This window comes from Carcharodon carcharias, chromosome 9, assembly GCF_017639515.1.
Source record: "Carcharodon carcharias isolate sCarCar2 chromosome 9, sCarCar2.pri, whole genome shotgun sequence".
NCBI classification, from domain to species: domain Eukaryota; kingdom Metazoa; phylum Chordata; class Chondrichthyes; order Lamniformes; family Lamnidae; genus Carcharodon; species Carcharodon carcharias.
The window spans coordinates 48,510,252-48,536,076 of NC_054475.1; the positions used below are offsets into that span (position 1 = coordinate 48,510,252).

Below are 25,825 nucleotides of genomic sequence, written 5' to 3' on the forward strand. Positions count from 1 at the left end.
TCACTGTGAAGCATCCACAGAGCTGAGATCTTCATGAATAGTGAGGTGGTCACATTGTAGATAAAGAGTGCACAGGCAGAAAGGGAATGGGTGACTACCAGACAGAGTAAAGGCACTAGGCAGATAGTATAGGAGTCCCCTGGGTCCAGCTCCCTCTCTAACAGATTTTCCATTTTGGACACTGCAGGATGAAATAGTTTCTCAGGGGAATGCAGCAAGAGCCAAGTCCATGGTTCCCTTGTATTTCTGCAAAGTTATTTGTGTTTTCCTCCATGAAGACAGAACTAAAAGGGTTGTTTAATTGCTCTGCCAAATCCTTGTTCCCTATTATAAATTCTCCATTTTCGGACAGTAAGGGACCTACATTTGTCTTCACTAATCTTTTTCTTTTTACATACTTATAGAAACTTTTACATTCCTCTTTTATGATCCTTACAAGTTTACTCTCATGCACAATTTTTCCCATATTAATCAATCTCTTGGTTCTGACTTCTAAGCTGCTCCCAATCCTCAGGCTTGCTATTTTTTCTAACAACTTTATATGACTCCTCTTTGGATCTAATACTATCCTTAATTTCTTTTGTTAGCCACTTTTCCTGTTGTGCTTTTGCGCCAGAAAGGAATGTATAACTGTTGCAATGCATACATTTGTTCCTTAAATATTAGCCATTACCTGTCCACTGTCATGCTTTTAATGAAGTTCCCCAGTCTATCTTAGCCAACTCGTGCCTCATACCTTCGTAGCTTCCTTTGTTTAGATTTAGGACCCTAGTTTTGGATTGAACTATATCACTTATCAACCTAATGAAAAATTCTTCAAGTTATGCATACTGTTTCCTAAAGGACCCCCCACATCAAGATTATTAATTAACCTCTTCTCATTGCACAAAACCAAATCTAGGGTAGCCTGTTTTTTTTAAATTATTCATTCATGGGATATGGGCATTTCTGGCTCGGAATGCTAGCCAGTTGACCATTGACCATTGTCATAAAAACCCATCTGGTTCACTAATGCCATTTAGGGGAGGAAATCTGCCTTACCTGGTCTAGTCTACATATACCTTCAGACCCTCAGCAATGTGGTTGACTCTTATGTGCCCTCTGAACGTGGGCAATTAGGGATGGGCAATAAATGCTGAACTGGGTTTGTGGATTACCAGTCCAGTGACAATACCACTACATCACTGCCTCCCCAATGTCACTGAAGTTTTTTGAGGAAGTAACTAGCAGAATAGATAAGGGAGAACTAGTGGATGTGATGTATTTGGATTTTCAGAAAGCTTTTGATAAAGTTCCACACAAGAGTTAGTGCGCAAAATTAAAGCTCATGGGATTGGGAGTAATATATTGGCAAGGATTCAGAATTGGTTAGCAGACAGGAAACAGAGAGTAGGAATAGATGGGTTTTTTTGGAATGGCAGGCGGTGACTAATGGGGTACTGCAGAGATCACTGCTTGGGCCCCAACTATTCACAATATGTATCAATGATTTGGATGAGGGAACCAAATTTCATATTTCCAAGTATGCTGACAACACAAAATTAGGTGGGAATGTAAATGGTGAGGAGGAGGTTAAGAGGCTTCAAGGCAATTTAGACAAGTTGAGTAAGTGGCAAATATGTGGCAGATGCAGTATAACTTGGGGATAAGTGTGAAGTTATCCAGTTCGTTAGGAAAACACAGTGGCAGTGTATTAGTTAAATGGCAATAGATTGGGAAATATTATTGTATAAAAAGGGACCTGGGTGTCTTTCTACACCAATCACTGAAAGCAAGCATGCAGGTGCAGCAAGCAACTAAGGAGGCAAATGGTGTGTTGGCTTTCATTGCGAGAGGACTTGAGGACAGGAGTAAGGCTGTGTTACTGCAGCTGTACCGGGTCTTGGTGAGACCACACCTGGAGTATTTTGTGCAGTTTTGGTCTCCCTACCCAAGAAATGATATATTTGCCATAGAGAGGGTGCAGCGAGGGTTCACTAGACTGATTCCTGGGATGGCAGGATTGTCGTATGAGGAGAGATTGGGCTGACTCGGCCTGTATTCACTGATGTTTAGAAGAATGAGAGGGGATCTCATTGAAATGTATAAAATTCTGGCAGGTGGACAGGCTGGATGCAGGGATGATATTTCCTCTGGCTGGATGGTCTAGAACAAGGGGTCACAATGTCAGGATTCTCTACCACAAAGGGCTGTGGAGGCCAAGTCACTGAATATATTTAAGAAGGAAATAGATAGATTTCTAGACTCTAAAGGCATCAAGGAACATGGGGAGATAGCTGGAGTCTGGCCTTGAGTTAGATCTTGAAATCTCTCCTCCATCCCCACCCCCTTTCTGATCCCCCCCCCTTTTTTCCAATAATTTATATAGCTTTTTCTTTTCCCACCTATTTCCACTATTTTTAAATGTATTTCCATCCATTGTTTTATCTCCACCTTTTAGCCTATTTCGATTCCTTCACCCCACCCCACCCCCACTAGGGCTACCTGTACCTTGCTTATCCTGCTTTCTACCCTTAATTAGCACATTCCTTAGATAATATCACCACCTTCAACACCTCTTTGTTCTTTTATCTGTGACATCTTTTGGTTATTTCCACCTATCACTGGCCCTCTATCCAGCTCTACCCTCCCCAACACCACCCCCCCCCACCTTAAACAAGCTTATATTTCACCTCATTTCTATTTTTACTTAGTTCTGATGAAGAGTCATACGGACTCAAAACATTAACTGTGTTCCTATCCGCAGATGCTGCCAGACCTGCTGGGTTTTTCCCGTTTTGGATTGCCAGCATCCGCAGTTTTTTGCTTTTGCCCTTTGACCCAACTGTTTCTGGTCGACTGTCAGCATCTTGCACAACATCCTCCTCAGCAACTGGCTTTCTTCCATCGAATTATTATCTGAAATAATTGGTCTTTTTTGTCAAGTTACTTAGGTAAATTATTTCTATTGTCGTTCTGTTAATTTAATTCTGTGTTGTTCTAGAGCAGGGGAACGTGGAACATGTTCCACCAAAAAGAATCCAGGGAAGCTTGTAGTTCTTGGAATCGCCACTGGGAATCTCTTCACCCTGTCCAGCATGAAGCCTTGCACCTAACCTTTGACCTGCACAGGGGCTGGAGCCTGGGAAACTGTGGCTGAAGTATAGGTTTTAACCCTCTGTGCCCATTATCGGTGAATTTGAAATGCATAGAAGCATTAGTTCAGTAAAGTAAAACATTACAGACAAGCTTTTTTAAAATTTATTTTTTCATGGGACATCCCTGACAAAGCCAGCATTTGTTTCTCATCCTAATTGCCCTTGAGATGAGTGGCTGCTAGGCCATTTCAGAGTCAACCACATTTCTTTGGGTCTGGAGTCAAGTGTAGATCAAACCTGGTAAGGGCAGCAGATTGCTTTCCTTAAAAGGTGTTCATGAACCTGATGGGTCTTTACAACAATCAATGATAGTTTCTATTACCACTGTCACAATTACCGACACTAGCTTTATATTCCAGATCTATTCATTAAATTCCAGCAGCTGCCATGGTGGGATTTGAGCCCGTGTTCCTAGAGTATTAGCCTGGGCCTTTGAATTACTAGCTTGGTGATATTACCACTGCATCTAGCATTCTGAAACTATCTTCAACCACCGAAGCCATACAGGGTCTGCCACTGGCGCCTTACTGCGTACATCTCATCCATGGCTATTGCCGTCATGCGCTTGGCATGCTCAGTGTAGGCGACCGAGTCCCTGATAACATTTTCGAGGAAAACGTTCAAGATTCCTCGAACCTTTTTATATATGAGACCGGAGATGCGTAAGACGTTCCTACATCGAGCCAGGTACCACATGGCTGAATTAGTAATGCCCTGGATATTATCGCGAAGGACTTTGCAGTGTTGCTTGGCTCCACCTTTCCCTGTATCCAACATGATCTATAGCCACAGACAAACAAGCCAATGCACCAACATCTCCCCTAACCTTAAGACAGCCTTTGAAAGAAAACCTTGGCCTGAATTTTACTTTCTGAGGTCGGGGGTGCGCCAGACGTGAGCGCATGTAAACTTGCGCAAAATGACGTTGGGTGTGCATCCTTCATTGTGCATGCATGCAATATTGAGGTTGGCAGGTGCAAGCAGGAGTTGGAGCTATGCCCGCCAACAATTAAAGGGCCAATTAAGGACATTAAAAAACTGATTGACGGAGATTTTACATTGCCCATGCGATTTTATGCTCATCGCATGGGCAGGCGGGCAGCATGTTTTATCAAATTGTCATCCAAGGGTGGGTTAAAATGGGGCTGAAGCATTCCCATTGTGAGTAGTGAGGAGTTTTAGGAGATAGTTTGCTGCTGGTTGCTTAGTGAAACTTGACAGCTTTATCTCTGTTTTGAGCTTCAGTCATTGCATTGCTAGTCTTCATTTTAGGACTCATTGGTGCCTCCAAGGCCCTGGGAGGATTTATACTGTGTGCACCCACACATCCCAGAGTTCTTAAAAAGTGGCCCTGGAAATAGTGGATGCATTGGTGGTCATCTTCCGAGATTCTATAGACTGTGGAACAGTTCCTACAGATTGGAGGATAGCTAACATATTTAAAAAGGGAGGTAGAAAGAATACAGGGAATTATAGACCAGTCAGCCTGATGTCAGTAGTGGGGAAAATTCTAGAGTCCATTATAAAAGGTTTAATTGCTGAGCACTTGGAAAACAGTGGCAGAATCGGACAGAGTCAGCATCGATTTATGAAAGGGAGATCATGCTTGACAAATCTACTGGAATTTTTCGAGGCTGTAACTAATAGAGTTGATGAGGGGGAGCCATTGGATGTTGTTTATTTGGACTTTCAGAAGGCTTTCAACAAAGTCCCGCATAAGAGATTAGCATGTAAAATTAAAGTGCATGGGGTTGGAGGTAGTGTATTGAGAGGGATAGAAAACTAGTTGACAGACAGGAAAAAAAAAGAGTAGGAATAAGCGGGTCTTGTTCTGAATGGCAGGCAGTGACTAGTGGGGTGCCAAAGGGATCAGTGCTGGGACCCCAGTTATTCACAATGTATATTAATGATTTAGATGAGAGAACTAAATGTAATATCTCCAAATTTGCAGATGACACCAAGCTGGTTGGGAGGGTGAGCTGTGAGGAGGATGCTGAGATGCTTCAGTGTGATTTGGACAAACTGAGTGAGTGGGCAAATGCATGGCAGATGCAGTATAATGTGGATAAATGTGAGGTTATCCACTCTAGTAGCAAAAACAGGAAGGCAGATTATTATCCGAATGGCTATAAATTGAGAGAGGAGAATGTGCAACAAGACCTGGGTGTTCTCGTACACCAGTCGCTGAAGGTAAGCATGCAGGTGCAGCAGGTGGTAAAGAAGGCAAATGGTATGTTGGCATTCATATCGAGAGGATTTGAGTACAGGAGCAGGGATGTCTTGCTGCAATTATACAGGGCCTTGGTGAGACCACACCTGGAATATTGTGTGCAGTCTTGGTCTCCTTATTTGAGGAAGGATGTTCTTGCTATAGAGGGAGTGCAGCGAAGGTTTACCAGACTGATTCCTGGGATGGAGGGGCTGACATATGAGGAGAGATTGAGTCGGTTAGGACAGAAGCAGAGCAGAGGTAGAATAGGAGTCATGTCTTCACAGGTTGGTGATAGAGAGGACCATGGGTCTGCTGGAGATGAAACTTAGATGCCTGGACCATTCAGCGGGAGCACTACAATACCCTTCAGAGCAAGTGTCTCTTATCGGCGTTGCATGCTGCGCTCTCCACAATCTGGCGCTGGCAAGGGAGACTCACTGGAGGTTGAGGATTTTGAAGCAGCTCCACAGGCCACTGATGATGACTCCAGTGGTGGATCAGAAGAGGAGCACAGTGAGTAGAACACTGAGGGTGTGGAGGCAGACCTCTCTATCCTTCAGGGAGGCAGGGACACCAGGCAGGCCTTGATTCAACGCTCTTTCAGATAGGCTGCCAATGCCAGGGGTGCTGCCTCCTTACTGGACATTTGAAATGACTCATTCCATTGAACACAAAGTCCACTCAGTGCCTGTGCAATAAAGTATAGAGCCACACACGTCCAGCATGAGATACTGGCGTGCCCTGTACCTACAAAACAAGTGAAGCATACTCAGGCCATCAACACAAAAGTAAAATTTATATGCTGTTGGCACTTACAGACAATGAACATAACATTATAAGGTGTTAACAGTCACAGTAAACAACTTAACAAATAGTGGCAAAATAGAAGATCACCCATAAAAGTCCCTCGGTGGGCTGGTGGGACAATGGAGATCTGCATCACGGTGCCATCGTCTTTCAGTGAATAATGGGGACTAAGGTTTGATGCTTCCACTTCAGATGAGACAATACAACAATGTTTACACTCTCCGACACTCTCGCATCTGTGCACTGCGCTGTTACATTTGTCAGAGACCTCTGCTCCTCCACAACCAGTGGACCGAGCTGGGTGGCAGCATTCCATCTCCAGGGCATCCATCTCATATCTCCTCAGAATCATCAGGTTGGGGGGGGCCTCCACCTGTCCTTGACCTTTCAGTGTTGTTATGGTTTCTCTTCTCCTGAAACGACAGAGGTGCATTGATTAGTCCACTCTCTACCTGCAGTGCCATTGTAGCCTGGCCAACCCCATCTGAGAAACACCTTGCAGGGCATATCCGAGTCGTGGCCCTCAACCTGCAAAGCAATCAGGCCAAGCAGCCAGAGCTCACCACTTTGGTCAGCGCCGATGTCATTGACAGTTGGCACTCAGACTTTTGAGCACCACGCAGGGGGGCTACCAGCCATTTTCACTTCACCACACAGATCTATGCCAGCGCGATACTCACCCTTGTTGTGCGCAGCAGATCATTGAACCTTTTACAGCACTGCACCCATGTGCACTACACAACATCGTGGCTGCTGACCTGGGCTACCCCCTCTGCCCATGTCTTCCTGATGAGGTATAGTGGCCTCCTCTTGCCACCCCTGGGTATCAAGATGTCCTACCTGGCACTGAACTCCACCACAAGGATTCCCAGGCACTCATCTGAGAACCGGGGTTGGGGGGGGGGGGACGAGTGCCCAGTGGACTTCCCCTCCCACCTGGCATGTCCAGCAGGTGCAGATGCCATTGCTATTCCACATATTTTTCTTCCTTGACCTCAACAGCTTCCTCTGTGTCCACTGGCAGCCTTCATGGAGCTGCCTCTGCTGTTTTTGAATCCCCCACTGGATCGCCATTGGACCCAGTGCCTGACTCCCATCCCCGCCTGGGCGCATAAAGCAACGTTTTACCCGTCGTCTGCAATGGTGGTTTTTCATGCCCTATCATCCCAAACCCGCTGCATTAATTATGCATTCACAGGAAACACATCATTTCGATGGTGGGTGGGCTCTCATTGGCCCACCACATCATTACCTCACTGCTTCATCAAGCCAGGTTCCATATTTAAAATCCAGCCGCACGCACACCTCTCAGTGCTTCTAGCCCATGACTACTGCAAGGAAGACATGGCCCCGAAAGGCAAAAAGATTACAGCCCCCAATTTTAGTGATGTGTTCCTTGAGAGCCTTTTGGATGCCATGGAGGCCCATTGTGATGTCCTGTACCCTCAGTCTGGCTACAGGAGGGGCTGCAGCATCACCAATCTAGCATTGGAGGCATTGGGGTGGTGATCAGCACCAATGCCCTGCAAAACAGGACAGCTACCCAGTGCCACAACAGGATATATGATCGCCTCTGTTCCACCAGGGTAACCCACTCTTCTCATCACTCTCAACTCACACACTCACAAACCCATCACTATCCACAGGGATCTCACACCTCAAGGGGCAACACCACTAACTCTCACACACACCCTCACATCTCCATCAGGCTCATATCCTCTTGAGCTCGCGTCCTCATCCCGTCCATGGCTCCACTCACCACACAAACATTCCAAGCAGTGCCCTGTGTCCTGCTCACACTCACTCCATCTGTTTTCATTCAGGAGAAGCTGGTTCACAATAGCACAGAGTTCACATTAGGCCCCTCACTCACTTTGAGGGGTGTGCAATCGCGCTGACTGGTGAGGATGTGGATGATGGTGAGATTGGCGGTGAACACCCACCTGAGGATCCTGCACCACATCATCCCTCTCTCAATGCAAATGTGAGGGCTCTCTATCCTGCCATGCACTAATTATCTCTACTTTGGTTCACAGGGAGCTCTGTCAAGTGACCAACACCCTCAGCCAGCCAATCCCTCAGCTCCATCCATGTCCTCATCTCCAGCCAAGAGGACACCTCCTCCATTGAAGAGCTGGAAATAAGCAGCCTGGAAGACCTTTCACAGCGCTTACCCCCACCCTCCACCAGGACAGAGACACACACCTCGAAGAGACATAGATCTAGAGCGGATTCATGTTCACAATCTGGTGGTCACCACATGGGCATGTGTACACAGCAGGCAGAGGGAGGTTCAGCCGAGCTCCCTGGCACTCAGAGGTCTGCTGGGGAAGAGGCAGCTGTGAGGTCCGAGTCAGGTGACAAGCCTCTGGATCCAGCCTTCCAACTCATCGTGGAGGGTAGGCAGAAGGCAGGGGAACATCAGACAGAGCTGTTGGAAGCCCTCAACAGAGTGGCACGCAAGTTGGAGGAGTGTGTCCGCCCGCTCTCTGATGAAGTGATACCCACATGGTGCTTATGGAGGTCTCATGGGAAGGATGGCGGACACCATGGAGCCCTGGTCCAGCAGAACGCGGAGATGGGTGCAGACCTGCACTCCATCACGGGAGCCACGGGTGAGTTCCTGCAGTGGCAACACAAGAGGGAAACAGGGCACCTCAATGCCCCTCCAGGTGCTCCTTCCCCTCAAGGAGTCAGACTGGGCACCCACAATGAGGAGGAGCGGCAGCTGGATGCCCCTGGGTCATCCACTCAGGAATCTCAGAGACTGTCCTCTCCCTCTGAGTCCCCTTTGCCTGTGACCCCCTCAACCTCGTCCTCTGTCACCACAGAGGGACCAGCTGGCCAACGAATGATTCTGGAGGGAGTACTCTTGCGAGTACTCCCCCACCGCACGTGGATCCTTCACATATCATACTGACCTCAATGTGCTGAGCATTTTGAATGCTGCCTGCTGGGGTTCTCTTTCAGTTGTCCAACTGAGCTGACCTGCATCTCCACCCACCCAATGATCACACTCCCATGCAGCACCTGATCTCGCCCTCTATGACTGTCGTTTCACTTTTGATTTGGACGGCATGGTGCTAATTCGGTTTTACTTTTGTTCCCCATCCTTTACCCTCTCCCAGTCACCCATTTCCCTTCCCCCATTGCAGTTCACACCCTCTGGCATCACCTTCCACCTTCCCTCCACGACCAGCCACAACCCTTTTCCTTCGGGGTTGTCCAGCTGAACTTGAACGTTCCCTTCCTTCCCGAAAATCTCGCCCCCTCCCCAACCTCTTTCTTCCCAACCCCAGAGTCCGTATCTTCCTCCAAGTTCAAACAAACTATCCTTGCCGTCCCTTCTACCGCTATCGTCGATCCCTCACCCCCACACCCTACCACCTCACTCTGCCCTTGGTCATTCGCACCATTTCCTCATACCACACCCACCCTCAGTTCGCTCCGCAGGAGGCAGTCATGCATCCATCAGACCCTTCCCCTTGCTTGTTCACCTGGACATCACCCCCCTCCGGACCCCTGTCCCCTGGAACCCCTTCCCCCTCTCTGGACCCCTTTTCCCCCAGTTTCCCTTGCCCTTCCACTTTTGGAATCCTTACCCCATGGAACCCCTTCTACCACCCAGTCCCCCCCGCCTCCCATCTTCCCCACCCCGGACTCCCCCATGTCGCTTAGTCCCTCCCCCTTTCTGACTCCTTCAGACACCCTTATTTCTTCCGCCAGCCTTAGCCCTTCCCCCCTCCCGACTCCTTCCTCCTGCCTTACCTCTTCCTCCAGTCTCACTTCTTCCTCCACATTACTCCTTTTGGCTTCCTGACTCTCTCAGACTCCCTTACTTCTTCCTCCAACTTTACTCCTTCCTCCTTCCCGTCTCCTTCCTCACCCTTACTCTTCCTCCACTTTTACTCCCTCCTCCCTCCTTCCTCCCCCTGGACTCCCTCCCCTCTCTGCACTCATTCCTCCCCCAGACTCCCTCCCCTCTCTGCACTCCTTCCTCCCCCAGACTCCCTCCCCTCTCTGCACTCCTTCCTCCACCCTTACTCCCTCCCCTCTCCGCACTCCTTCCTCCCCCCTGGACTCCTTCCTCTCTCCACACTCCTTCCCCACTCCAAACTCCTTCCCTTACACCTCCCACCCCCTTACACCTACCTCTCCAGTTGCCATCTGCTCCCCTGTTACCCCCTCCTACCTACCGTATTATGTCCAAATCTGGGCACCACACTTTATGAAGGAGGTGAAGATTTTAGAGACGGTGCAGAAAGGTTTACAAGGATTATTCCAGGGATGAGGGATTTCAGTAATGTGGATAGATTGGGAAAGCAGGGATTGTTCTGTTATGACATTACAGATGATGTGTGCCAGGCAGACCAAATCCATGAGGGAAACTTGGTTGCACTATCACAATGGTTTGGCAATTTGTATTTATTACGAGATGTGTGCACTGAATTTAGAAGTAATAAGTCCACCAAAACTTTTAGAATTAAAAAATTAAATTAAAATATTTATTAATAAAATATAAAAGATTTCAAGCACATACATAAGACTACATGCACTTACTACTATAATAACTCCTAAAATCCCTAGTTAACCTGAACCCCCAGTTACACTGCCTTTAAAGCAACGGTCCAAAATAGATTTTAGATTTAAAACAGAACCAGCAATTTAACATAATACCCTGGACAGTGAAATTCCAAATGGCTTTTCCCCAACTTCAGTTCATTATATAGCAGACTTAGGCACAAATACTGGAGGTTTCATTAAGGCGGTTTCATACACTCCTGTTGGGTCTTACATGGTCTTCTGACACATAACCTTTCATTCTCCATTATATGCATTTCTCTCTTTTTAACATGTAAATTCTATTGTTCTGTATATCTTTGAAACTGTATCTTTCTTATAATATAAAACTTTCATGTTGCCACTATATATATATACAGTAACCTTTGGGAAAAATAAACACATTCCTTAGCCTTGCTTATCTGGCTAGTTGTAAAAAGACTAAGATCCCTTTGAAATCCAAATATCCCTTCATTTATTTAAAATGCAAATTCCCTTTAGACCTTACATACTAAGACAGCATCCATGTTTACTCATTAGCATGTGAAGCACCTAGCTTCTTCTGATGGCTTCAAACTTGCAGTCTACTTGGCTACAAAATGTAATTAAATCACACACAGACTCAACTATACTCAACCCCATAAACCAGCTTCACAAAAAACTAGAAAAATATGAAAATTATTATACTTTCATCACAGTTCTCCTTAGAGAAGGTTGAGAGGAGATTTGATAAAGGTATTCAAAATTATGAAAGATCTAGGCATTGTAGATAGAAACTGTTCCTATTGGTGGAATGGTCAAGAACCAGAAGACATAAATAAAAGTGATTGGCAAAAAAAAAAATCAATAAAGCATCTTGAATGATTTATCTTTACAGTATTGTGTGTAATTGTGAGGTACACAATGGATTAGGGATAAGGAAAGTTCCACTTGTCTGGTATAAGCAGACTGCCTAGATTGTTCCATTGCACAGCCTTGAAAAATCCTTTCTCGTTCGAAATTAAGCTCACAAGCTCCCCCTGTAATTCATTGAATTAATTGCACTACCCAATAAAATACCAAGCATTAGAGGTGAAAAAGAGCCCATGGTTTGTGCAGTTAGCAGACCTTAGCCTGAGGCAGCTAATGCTATTTTAAGTGTCCTCGGGTTAGAGACTGAAAAAAAATCCTCACTGCTAGCTGTGCTAGAATGTGTATGTGTGCAAAAATCGGGCGAGGACCTGATGAAGTACAATTGAGATTGCTCATTGCTATCATTCATTGTGCTGGTTTACATTGGGCAAGGTACCAAAAGGTTTCTGGCATTCAGGATACATCTGATACTCTTGAAACTGTATCTGGTGCCAGTGAATTAATATCAGAGTACATGCAAGTTTGTTTTCCTCAGTATTTTCTTGTTTATTTTTGTAATAAATATTACGAAGTTCAATTGTTGTTTTTTAATGCATTTGAAAACAAAAGGTTCCACAATAATCTTATTTCTCATGCAAATATGTTTACAGACTTTCCAAACTCTGCCGTTTTAAGTCCTATCTTAAGGATTCACACAATCTGAAACTTTAAGGAGAAAATCTGGAGGATTCGCATGTACAAGTGACCAAAACTGTCACACACAGTAGAACTAAATTGGAAAACTGGGGTGCGAGGAACAAATTGAAATAATACTCTCAATTAATGTTGTATAACTGAAACGTTTTATTACGTTAAAGATGCTATATAAATATAAGTTGTTGTATGTTTCAGAAGTGGGGAGAGAGGTAAAAAAAATGCTTAATGTTCTCATATTGAATAACTGTGTGCTTGTTTTGGTGCTTGTGCCTTTACAGAAACTGTTGGTCAGAAAATAGACCATGTCAGGATGAAAGATAGCTCAAAGGACTTAATTTGTTCTCGGCCTAACCATCTTCAGTTGCTTCACTTTCCTTCCATCATAAGGTCAGGAGTGGGGATGTTCGCTAATGATTGCACAATGTTCAGCACCATTTGCAACTCCTCAGATACTGAAGCACTCCATGTCCAAATGCAGCAAGACCTGGACAATATCCAGGCTTGGACTGGCAAGTGGAAAGTAACATTCGCGCTACACAAGTGTCAGGCAATGACCATCTCCAAAAGAGAGAATCCAACCACTTCCCCTTGATGATCAATGGCATTGCCATCACTGAATCCCCCACTATCAACATCCTGGGGGGTTACCTTTGACCAGAAACTGAACTGGACTAGCCATATAAATACTGTGGCTACAAAAGCAGGTCAGATGCTAGGAATCCTGCAATGAGTAACCCACCTCCTGATTCCCCAAAGCCTGTCCACCATATACAAGGCACAAGTCAGGATTATGATTGAATACTCCCCACTTGCCTGGATGAGTGCAGCTCCCACAACACTCAAGAAGCTTGACACTGTCTAGGACAAAGCAGCCCGCTTGATCTGCAAACATTCACTCCCTCCACCTCCGATGGACAGTAGCAGCAGTGTGTACCATCTACAAAGTGCACTGTAGGAATTCACCAATGTTCCTTAGACAGCCCCTTCCAAACCCATGAACATTCCCATCTAGAAGGACAAGGGCAGCAGATGGATGGGAACACCACAACCTGGAAGTTCCCCACCAGGTCACTCATCGTCCTTACTTGGAAATATATCACTGTTCCTTCACTGTTGCTGGGTCAAAGTCCTGGAACTCCCTTCCTAACAGCACTGCTGATGTACCTACACCGCATGGACTGCAGTGGTTCAAGAAGGCAGCTCATCACTACCTTTTCAAGGCAATTAGGGATGGGCAATAAATGCTGGCCCAGCCAGTGAAGCCCACCTCCTATGAATGATTAAAAAAGGCACAAGTAACTGTACATTAAGGAATGTTGACTGATTATTAAGTCTTACCCATGCTTCTGGGAGTAAATATTTACTATGTACGTTGCTGTTCACATTACTGGCGCGATTCAATGTTTAACACAATTCTGTTTATTGTTCTGATGAAAAGCCACTGACCTGAAAATATTGGGTGGAATTTTATGTCCCCTATGGGAGGGGGCATGCATAAAATTGGATGTGTCATTGGGGTACCATGCCCATTACCTACTGACCTCTGCTAAGCCAATTGAGGCCCTTATGGAGCAAATTAATGACCATTTAAGGGCCTCCTTCCACCATTTCTGGTATTTCACCACTGGTGAGGGCAGCAGTCCATGTGGTGAGGCTGCCAGTTGAACCCTGATGGCCTTGTTGGGGGCTGGAGGAAGGAGTCTCTCCATTCCGAGCACCCTATCTCTAATGGAGGGCCCCTGTAATGGTAGCCCTCACCTTCGTGTTCCCCCTTACTTTCCTGATCCCACGCCCCGCACCCCCCGATAACCCTCACTGGGACCAGGCTGGCAAGCCTGGTGTAACGCCTGCACTCATCTTTTAATCCCACTCGCTTGATGATCATTGTTGAAATTGTCTGTACACACATAGCATTCATTTCCTACCACTTCTCAAGGGTAATTAGGGATATGCAACAAATGCTTGCTAGCGATGTTCACATTCATGAAAGAATTATTAAAAAAAAACATAGGAATAGTTATAGTGAGGCTCTGCCATAGCAGAGATGTGATTACAGACCAGTACCAGTGTTCTGGAATCAAAACTGCAGCCAAAGAGCAACTTGCAGCCTTCAATCTCACAGGAAGTTAAAGTGATCACACTCAATAGCATGATTCCAATCTTACAGACATTACTCGAATTTGGCAGTATGTTACTTTCTATAAAATAAAATCTGGCACAAGATAATCAGATGAACACATATTGTTACAGTGACAATATGTTACAATTTATGATTGGGCACAAACACTACTTCGAATCTGATGAAGTGCAAATCTTTACTACAATGAAAATATATTCCCACGTTCATTGACCATTGAAGTAGCATCATTAGGCGACAATGAGGAACTGGAACACTTGCCAATTTCCTCTTCCTTAAATTAGGAGCACAATTTGAATGTAGTGCTCTTACCGCAGCCAGCTGTGATCAGGACCGTCAGCACAGATAGTCAAATTGTGAATTGTGTATGGCTGAGTTACACATCACACACTCAGCAGGAAATTGAAGTGTTTTGTGACAGCTCATCAAGCTGTCGTGTGCACTCCCAGGTAAAGTATAGCACAGCTAGATGCAGAGTAAAGCTTTATCTCCCACTCAAAAAGGTGCCCTCTACCCTGAGTGTGAGTGTAACATCTACTTTTCATTTATGATAATGCTAAGTGCCAAGTTAGGAACAGCTTTGTGTCGGGGTCCCATTGGGACCTGGACTGAGACTGTCCAAATTCATTCTTCATATGGCCCCTACAATCAGAGGAAGTTTTCATAAGGCTGCCAACCATCCAGGATTGGCTTGGAGTCTCCAGGAATTGAAGATCAATCTCCAGGAAACTGCTGTATGCAACCCTGGAGAAAAATCATCGGTACATTAATAAAACTTTTTTTTGTAATTTTCTTTGAAAATTTATTTTTATCAGATATAGAAATATTGAAAATGGGGAAAAAGGCTGTTTGCCTGACAGTAAAGCATCATCCAATTGGGTTATGAGTCTTTTTTGCTTTATAATTGGTGTAGGAAGGCACTACGTCTCAAAATGGCTGGAACTTGGGACAAGTCATGCGATGAAACCTCCTGGAAAACATTTTAATCACGGTTGACAACTCTAATTCTGGGCTGGACCTGAACCCAAGCCCTCAGAGATAAAAGCTGATGGAGCAATTTCAACCTAACCTGCCAATCAGGAAACTGATGGGATGGAACCCTGTCCAGTTTTACTCTCTATTCCTCTGATCCCATGGCAAATAAATGTCTAATCCACCGAGCTGCCCAGTTCTCAATAAAATCTCCTCAACAATAAGCCCAATAGCAGGGGCTATATTTTCATGCAATCATTAATTTAAGTGACAAAATAGAAGCTAGCATAATATGGTGAATAGTCCCAGAACTCCAACCATGAGTCATGTCTAGTTTGGGCTTGTAGGGTTCCATCTGTACTTAGCTGCAGGAACTGCTTGTGCTGAATCAGACTCTGATGTTTTTTGCCTGACACAAATGTTCTGCATCTTCCTCAACAGCACATTTGTTGCTGGATGAAGGCCAATGCAGCATTGCTATAGCAGAGTAACAAATTGCATGTTATTCCTTTATACTGAAGTTGCTCAAAGAAGTTGAAATACAATTAATTCATAAGGCAGCTCCTTAAAGTGCATTGAAAACCTACATCCACCTAATAAGCTTGTTATACCGTATTATTTGCAGTAATGCAATATGTTGTAATTGCAGCCTGTGCAAAGCCACGGCTTAAAAATTCCCAGGAAGGGCAAACCAACAACGAAATTTAACTGACATTTTGATAGTAGTAGCCCAGAATTTGTAAGGTTTTACGTGAATTGTTGATGTTCGCCATCATCACCTCTCTGAATCTGACTATAACTTCATGATTTAGCACAAGCGCATATTAATGTAGAAATCCTGATGCTGTGGTCCATCATTCACTGCTTCCCCACAGGTTATGCTCTGGACCTCCTGTCCCCACAACCACCAGCAACCCCACGGCCAGCAATCAGTGGAATCAACTGATCTGGCGAGAACTTTCCCTTTTCTGCTCTGATATCACTGTTAGAAATGCCATAAAAAGTTAACTCCTGTTTAATGAGATTTATCTGGGTTTTTAACAATGATCTGAACAATATACACTTTTCAACAATCTAACTAGCTTTGAAAATTATGTGGAATGTTGTTAAATGTCATTGTGTCATAGAGTTTACAGCACAGAAAGAGGCCCTTCGGCCCATCATGCCCATGCCGGTCATCAAGCCCTTATCTACTCTAATCCCGTTTTCCAGCACTTGGCCCGTAACCTTGTATGCTATGCTTTTCAAATGTTCATCTAAATACTTCTTAAATATCGTGTAGGTTCCCATCTCTACCACCCTTTCAGGCAGTGAGTTTCAGATACCCCCCCACCACCCCACCCCCCCACCCCACCCACCCTCTGGGTGAAAAAATGTTTCCTCAAATCCTCAGATCCCCTCTAAACCTCCTGCCCCTTATCTTAAATTGATACTCCCTGGTTATTGACACCTCTGCTAAAAGGAAAAGTTTCTTCCTATCTACCATGACCTTCATAATTTTGTACACCTCAATCAGGTCCCCCCTCAGCCTTCCCAGCTCCAACTTACTGCGAACTTACTGATCATACCTCCTACATTCATGTCTAGATCATTAATGTACACAACAAACAGCATGGGACCCAGCACCGAACCCTGTGGTACACCACTCGACACAGGCTTCCAGTCACAAAAACCGCTTTTAACCATCACACTCTGCCTCCTGCCACTAAGCCAATTTTAGATCCAATTTGCCAAATTACCCTGGAGCTCTTACCTTCTTGACCAGTCTCCCATGTGAGACCTTGTCAAAAGCCTTACTGAAGTGAATTTAGACTACATCAACTGCACCAACCTCATCTACACACTTAGTCACCTCCTTGAAAAATTCAATCAAATTTGCTAGACACGATCGCCCCTTAACAAAGCCATGCTGACTACCCTTGATTAATCCTTGCCTCTCCAAGTGGAGATTAATTCTGTCCCTCAGAGGTTTGTCCAAAAGTTTCCCTAACACTGATGTTAGGCTCACTGGGTTATAGTTCCCTGGTTTATCCCCACCACCCTTCTTGAACAATGGTACCACGTTAGCTGTCCTCCATGCCTCTGGAACTCTCCTGTAGCCAGAGAGGATTTGAAAAATAATGCCAAGGCCCCTTGCCTCCCACAGCAGCCTGGGATACATCTAATCTGGGCCTGGGGTTTTGTCCACTTTTAAGCCCGCTAATACCTCCTCCCTCTCAATGCTAATTTGTTCAAGTTTATCTCAGGCCCCCTCCCTGATTTCTATACCTGCATTGTCCTTTTCTATAGTGAATACAGTTGAAAAGCACAACTTTAAATCTCACCTATGCCTTCCGGCTCCCCCACAGCTTGCCACTTTGGTCTCTAATGGGCTCTACTCTTTCCCTGGTTACCCTTTTGCCCCTAACATACTTATAAAACACCTTTGGATTTTCCTTTATTTTACCTGCCAGTGTTTCTTCATGCCCCCCTCTTCGTTTTCCTAATTTCTTTTTTAAGTAACCCCCTGCGCTTTCTATACTTCTTTAGGGCTTCTGCTGTTTTGAGCTCTCAGTATCTACCATAAGCTTCACTTTTTTTCCTTATCCAATCCTGTACATTCCTCGACATCCAGGGTTCTCTGGACTTGTTGGTCTCACCCTTCATCTTTATGGGAACATGGGCTGAATTTTCTGTTTGGCATGGGGGGTGGAGTGGGAGAGGGTGCAGGGGGGGCACAGACCCGATCGCCTCCTGCGATCGGGTCCATGCCACCATTTTACGTGGGAAGGCCAATTAAGGCCTGCCCAGCATAATTGCTGGCTCCCGAGGATAGCGGGAGTGGGCGTGTGGCCGTGGGAGTGCATTGTTCACCGGATCCAATGGCGACCTGGCAGCCTGTTTATCAGAAGCGCTGGAAGCTTTTGCAAGGCTGCTCACAATGTCAGGAGGAAGGGATCACCAGAGGGTTTCTGGTGAGCAGGCCAGCCCGGAGGGTAGGCCAGAGCAGGCCGGGCTGGAGTGTAGGGCAACGGGGCAGGTCAGGCCGGAGGGTAGGGCGGGGGCCAGTGTGCTCCTAGTTTCTCAGATGACTGCCTTTCTGCCCTCCTTGAGGAGGTGGCAGCATGGCGGGAGGTGCTGGTTCCCCAGGATGGGAGGAGGAGGCCTCCTCACATGATGAAACATGCCTGGGAGGAGGTGGCGGAGGTGGTGAGCTCCCGCGACATGGTGCGGCGCACCTGGATCCAGTGTCAAAGCGCTTCAACAGCTTGTTGTGCTCTGGCAGGGTGAGTACCATGTCAGCATTGGTCATGTAACTCAGCAGGTTGGACCTACCCCCCTGCTGCCCTCCCCCCACCCTCGCAAGTCTGAGTGTAGTGACTACATTGAATCATTGATGGCATTTGTCCTTTGCTGGGTGGGCCAGTAGATATTGCCCATGCTGAGGCCAGCCTGAGAGGATGATTAAGAGATGTGTATTGACCCCACAGCATGTATTACACTGAGTACCACATCACTGGTTTGGGGCAGCTTGGAGGAGCTGCACCTAGACGCTGTGTTTGAACTCCAGGACATGACCTAGTCAGGGTGATGAGATGCTGGGAGGGGAGCTTCAAGGTGGCACGGCAACGAACCATCTGCTGCCCTCTGTGCTCCATATGCTTGCGCCTCCTTGCTATGGAAGGATATACCTTGTGGTGCCTAATGTGATGTAGGCAACATGTGGCCAAAGGGGGGTGGTGGGGCGTGGGGAGCAGGCCTATCATCTTTGTGTGAATGTTTGGCAGCAGCAGGGTGAGGAGGCTCCGGAGCCCTGATATGTCCCACTCTGGTTCAGGTGGGCCGTGTGCGAAGAGAGTCCATGTGCAATTTTCACTAATCAATGCTCTTCTCTCAGTTTCAGGAGAAAAATGCTCATAACGCTGCAGAGGGTGCGAGAACTGGCAGTGGCCAGGCGCAGACCATCATTTTGAGCCGCTTTGAGCAGGAGGCCCTGGATCTGGATAGGTGCCATGCGCCAAGGTCCATTGGTGTCGGTGAGGCTGGGGTGCCACGGCCAGGTATTTATGCCCAACAGTGAGGTCCGCCTTGTTCTTCCAATAGCCATAGTACTACTGAATGTTAATTGATTTAATTTTGCTACATGGCTTTGACCATTGGTTATGGAAGGATGAGCGCATAATGATTGGGGCGACAGGTATACACTTTGACACTGTCTCCACGTTAACTGATCCACTGTCCTTGCTCTTCCTTTCAGCATCAGTGGATCAGAGCCGGGAGGAGCAGCAGAGGCCCCCTCTCACACCTGAGGGGCCTGAAGTCTCACCAGCATCACACCATCACTGCCAGGCAGGCACCAGCACAGATATTAGCACCTCGGTGGGAATTCGAACATCAGCAAGTGTCCCGGAGCACAGCGGTGAGGGCACTTCACAGTTGCTGGAGGAGCGGGCAGAGATAGAGAGTGCCCATGGCGCCAGCAGTCGGAGGGCTGCAGGGGACCAGGCACATGCTCAGTCGGTGCCTGATGATGTGCCTCTGGAGTCGTCCGCGATGCAGCAGGTACAGGGAATGTGGCTAGGTGTATGGGAGCATCTGGGGGAGATACATGACGCTATGCTTGGCTTGCTCTCCATGGTGGAGGAGTCTACGCGGACGATTGCCGAAGCAATGAGCCACATGTCCAAGCGCTATGTGTCCTCCATGGAGAGAGTGGCGACTCTAGTGGACAACCTCCTCCAGAGACCCGTCAGGGCTTTCTGGTGTTGCGCACTGACCAGTAAGCCCTCACATCGGCATTGACCTCAGCTGGTCAGTGCCAGTGTGGGAGATGGTTTGGGCATCAAGTTTCCCAGTTCAGTGCCCATCCATCTGCGGTGAGCAGGGAGGTGCAAAATGACCTCATGTTGGCGCAGCAGCTGCCTGTCGTCTCTGCGGGCACCTCTCAGGGCGCTCCGGATGAGGGCAGCAGCTCCTCTGCCCCTCTCCCAGTGACCATCCAGTGAGGCTGCGACGCCTAGGGGGATGCCAGATATGGAACTGGCAGCTCCCTCCCAGATAGGGCCAGCAAAGGCTCACAGGCCAGAGGATGACCACCAAGGTCATCGAGGCCAACAGGACAGCAGAGTCAGCAGGATGTCTCAGATGCCACTCCAAGCAATGGGGCAGCACCAATAAGTAGCACCCGGAAACCTAAACATAAGGCACCTTAGGCACACCATAGGTTTTTCATTGGTCCTTTTGTGTTGGCCCAAAATGAGGTCTTTATGATTTGTTTTTTTTGGATAACTCTTTTGGATTCTCTTTTTTTTGGAATAAGTTGGTTTGCTTGACAGAATAAATTCAGATGTATCACCATGGCTGAGGGTGCCTCTTCTCTTCTCAATATGTATGGTTTCCAAAACTGTAATGAGTGCTTGGTTGGACATTCAGCTTTATTATCAAGCCCTTAGTGACTGTTCCTAACCTGGCAGTTTTTGAACTTAGGTATCGAGTATCGAGACTACAGCCCAGGCCTATCCTGGAGGTCCATCTGTGGTGTGCTGGCTGAAGGCTCGATGGATTAAAGCCTCCCGGGTTTCCCTGCCTCCCTGGAGTATGCCCGGGTCAGCATCTACCCCTCAGCATTTCCCTGTGCATGCTCATCTTCAGACACTGCTGGACTCATCATGTGCAGCTGCAGCAACCGCGTCAATGTCTTCATCATCCACTGCACCCCCCTTTCCAGCACAAGATTGTGGAGAGCACAGCATTCAACCACTATCACCGACACTGGAATGCACCCCCTGAGCAGTCTAGGCATTGGACGCGCATCTTGAGAAGACCAGTGGTTCTCTCCACCACAGCCCTTGTGGTGCCTTGGCTCCTATTGTACCGCTGCTCAGCTTCTGTTATTGGATGGCAGAGAGGCATCATGAGCCACCTTCTGAGGGGATAGCCCTTGTCACCCAGCAGCCTTCCATCCAGCAGGGCCAGAGCACTGAAGAGCCCCGGCACCTGGGAGTGTCTGAGGATGTAGGCATTGTGGAAGCTGCCTGGGTACTTTGCACAGACTTGTAGAATCAGCAAACTGTGATCACACACTATCTACACGTTCATGGAGTGGAGGCCCTTCCTGTTGACAAAGGCACCGGGCTCACCTGCTGGCGCCTTGATGGCCACACGTGTTCAGCCTATAGCACCCTGGATGCGGGGGAAGCCAGCAATGGCCGCGAAGCCTCTGGCTCGCTGTGGGTGGCTTGCCTGGTCCCAACGGTAGTGGATGAAGGTCAATGCATGCCTGAACAGAGCGTCTGTAACTTGCTTGACAAAAGTGTGCACAGCTGATTGAGAGACACCACAAAGATCACGCACGAACCCTGGAAGGAGCCAGAGGCATAGAAGTTGAGGGCTGCTGTGACCTTCAGAACCACTGGCTTGGGGTGTCCACCCACACAGTTAGTGGAGATCTCAGGCCTTATCCTCTGACAGATTTAGTTGGCTGTCTCCCTTGAGGGACGGAGTCTCCTTCTGCACTGCACCTCAGACATATTGAGGTAGCTGCTTCGCCGCCTGTACACCCTGGCAGCAGGATAACGGCGTCTTATGTAGCCCCTTCCACCTTGGACTACCTCTTGGCCCTGCACCCCTTGTGCCTGCACCTGTCCTCACAAAGGTGGCTCCCCTGGAGGCTGAATGTACACTCCTGGCCTCCTCCCCCTTCTAGCCCTCCCTTCTTCCTCAGAGGAGGTGCCTCCAGTGGACAGTTCAGCTCCCATTCCCAGGCTAAGGGAAGGCTTCCTGAAACCTGCAGGCCCAAAAAAGATTCCTCACTGCAGGGTGCTGACCTGAAGGTTAAGAGTCCAGAAAAATCAGTTGGTATGTGTTTTGAAGTACTGCAGATCACACAGGCAAGTTTCAAAAACTTTCATAAATAAATACTTGACTGGGCACACTCGCAACCCCACTGGGTCTTCTTTTTTCTTTTCCCACCCATGGATGAGGTTAATACAAATGTGTCCTACCCGCCTGCCAGTTGCACCTGTGCACCAAGCCGAAGATCACAGGGGCGCCGAAAAACTGGCGTCGATTGGCACCTCAAGGGCCTTAACTGGTCCGTTAATTAATGGCGGGCGCGTGTCGGACATCATCGTGTGCCTGCCCAGTGAAATTTTGTGATGGCGCATGGTGACGTCAGGACGCTTGCCCGATGTCGCCGCATATCAATTTATGTGAGGATATGCAGGGCTGCCCCCGTTCACCAAAGGGAAAATTCAGCCCATGTTGGCCCTGCACCCTCAATATTTCCTTTTTGAATGACTCCCACTGTTCTGATGTAGAATTTCCTACAAGTAGCTGCTCCCAATCCACGCTAGCCAGATCCTGTCTTATCATATTAAAATTGTCCTTCCCCCAATTCAGAAGATTTATTTCTCATCCATCTTTGTGCTTTTCCATAACAAGCTTAAATTTTACTGAGTTGTGGTCACTATCACTGAAATACTGCCCCCCGACACTTCTACCACTTGCTCAGCTTCATTCCCTAAAATAGGTCCAGCACCGGCCCCTCTCCTGTAGGACTTTCTAAGTGCTAGCTTACAATTTAAGAATTCCTCCCTCTTTAAGCTTACTAACATAGATGGAAGTAGACAGCCCATGTGAAAGTTAAAGATCGAATAATAAGAAGACATAATATTGGGGAAGTTGAAATCCCCTGCTATTATTACCCTATTATTTTTATACTTCTCTGAGATTTGCCTACATATCTGCCCTTCCATCTCTCCCTGACTGTTTGGGGGTCTACAGTACACTCCCAGGAGTGTGATTTCCCCCTTTTTGTGCTTACGTTCTACCCATATGGCCTCATTTGAGGAACCTTCTAAGATATCATCCCTCCTTATTGCAGTAATTGACTCCTAAATGTTTCAATTATGATTAATTACTAGAATTTTAAACTAGATTTTTCAAATAATTAAAAAGTTTCTTCATGATATTTTAGCTTCTACCTTCACTCCCTGTATATGTGTCAACTTTTGTAAAATTTTTAAGAAGTGATTTCATTGTTGCGCCTTTCATTTTCCGGTTGGCTGTCTGTGGGAATTGTTTAATGTGATTGACTGATTGGATAACTTGATGACATCACTGTAGCTTCATGCTGGGAATGCCCATTAAACAATGCTACAATCAATCACACAATGAAAAGAGGTAAAGTCTTTACCTCAGAGATAGTTCGACCTCTCAGCGAGGCTTTCCTCGAGGTCAGTAGCTGGAGAGTCTAGAACTAAAGTTCATATTGTCAGGATAAGGGGCTAATCATTTACGGCTGAGATAAGGAGAATTTTTTTTACTCAGCGGGCTATGAATCTTTGGAATTCTCTACACAGAGGCCTGTGGATGCTCAGTTAATGAATATATCCAACACTGTTAACAAGATCCAGGCCAGGGCATCAATCTGTAATAAGTAGTGATTTCAACTTTGCTTAAGTTCAATCAGCATGATCCAAATTACTATCATTACAAAGTATTTGAGGCCATGGGGTAGGATTTAAGCAAAAGATTCAAAAAAGTTAGGAACATTCCCCGTATAACTACCACAACTTACTGACCTGGTCTCAACTACCCCTGTAAGAGGCCTTTAATATTTCTCCTTTGTCAGTCATTGCCTCTACTGTATGTTCTGCCATCATTTACTTGGGCTTTGAAGCCACTTTCTTTGATTAGTAACTTAACAATTAATGCCATTTCTTTGTTCACAGTTGTAGCGAAATATTAACGGTTTGTTTTAATGAGTACAATTCCAAGGCTTTAGTTTAATCTTGCCCAAGGTATCTGACTGCTTTGAACTTGTCCTGCAGTTTGTTATTGCTGTAAGATTGCTGTATTTCCTCTTCTTCTTGGTTTTATTTATTTGTGTTCCTTTTGCCTGAATTCAAAATCCAAAATTTAAAAAAAAAATTACAATGACAATTTCTCTTTCCATTTGATGCCTCAGAAAGTTGGTACGATCCTTTCTATGTCGTGAAATTCCAACTATTTACTTGTTCTCTTTTAACCTAACTATCTGCTCCTGTGGCAGCAGATGATCGTACAGCAAACAGAGTCAGTATCAACCCACAGTTACATAGTAAAACATAAAGTGATTGAAGTACATGAACTAACATAATTGATCCAATGGCACTTTCTAGTGAAAAGATTACAAGGCTTTCAGTGGGAACCTTTACCATTAGTTTCAGTGACCCTAAAGGTTCCCGTTAAACTCACCTGATCAACTTTGGACTCCCAAAAAACATGGAGGGGAGGGGGTTGGGGGAAAGGGGGTAAAAGTAGTCTACTGTTTTTTCACCTCACATGACCTTCTCTCCACTGAAGTTCACAATAGTCAAACTCTTTTTGAAGACTTGTTTCCTAGTCACAATGTTGCCCTTACTTGGCTTGAAATGAAAAATCTTGGCAATGCTTTCCAAGCAAGTGTAAAATAAAAACCGGTGTGATGAAAAATTGACTACCAATTCACTCCGAGCCTGTGTTGCGCGGCTGGCATCGGCCCAAATTCACCCACTTCACAAATTGATTCTATGTAAGAGTTCATGAGGAAGAACTGATATCTCGCTAGCAAATATTTAATCAATTTCATCAATAGCTGAATTATTCCTAAAATTTCACAATTTTTTTGGATATACAAGGATGTTGTGGAGTCTCATTAATGTTAGAAAATGCCATCAAATCATTAAAAAAAATTGCAAAAATGTAGGCCAGAATTTTAAGTTCGACACGCATGAGTGTAATATGACGTGCGATGATGTTGGGCGTGCATCCCGATGTCTTCGCACACTTGCAAGATATTTCATTCGGCGGGCAGGCACCGGAGTCTGCTGCATACCTGCTGATAAGCGAAAGGCCTATTAAGGCCATTAATGAGCTAACTAACTTGAAATTTATGCTGCCTGTCCAACCTAACGGTTGACGGGCAGGCGCAAAGGCCATGCCGTCTTTAAGTTTTTTAGGAAACCTCATCCACGAGTGGGATGAGGTTTCCTAAAGCTAATATAAATTAAATAAAAGCTTTATTTTGAATTTAAAAACATGTCTCATCTCATGTTTCAGAGTAACATAAGGGGACATGCTTCATTAAGATTTTATCGTCTTTATTAGTTCTTTTAAAAAGCACTTCAGTCTCCCTGAGGCAGCTCCATGCATGCGTGAACTCCGCACCAGGCCCTCTCTCCCTCCTCCTCCCTCTCACACAGGCAGCATTCAGCACTTCCACATGAGAGCCACGCAGGGCATGTCTGAATTGGCCCGCCCACGTGAAATGGCAGAGCGGAGCCAATCGCGGGCGACAGCCAGCTTCCCGACCGCACACGCCCTCTCCTGCTGGGAAAAATTCTGGCCGTAATAATCAAAGAACCCAATTCAGGCTTAATGGGTATGTTAAATATCTCTCATGTCCATTTTAACTGTTGGACGCATGCCCAACATCATGGCTAAAAGGGT

At 46.2% G+C, this 25,825-nt stretch overlaps 1 protein-coding gene across 1 annotated transcript in view; it reads left to right on the forward strand.

The window, feature by feature from the left end:
• Positions 1-3,095, forward strand: part of LOC121282405 (flocculation protein FLO11-like) — a 32,100-nt gene extending 29,005 nt beyond the window's left edge. The window contains exon 4 of the mRNA XM_041196122.1: positions 2,984-3,095. Coding sequence (XP_041052056.1) covers positions 2,984-3,095 — 112 coding nt within the window. The remainder of the gene's footprint in view (positions 1-2,983) is intronic.
• The last annotated feature ends 22,730 nt before the right edge of the window (positions 3,096-25,825 follow it).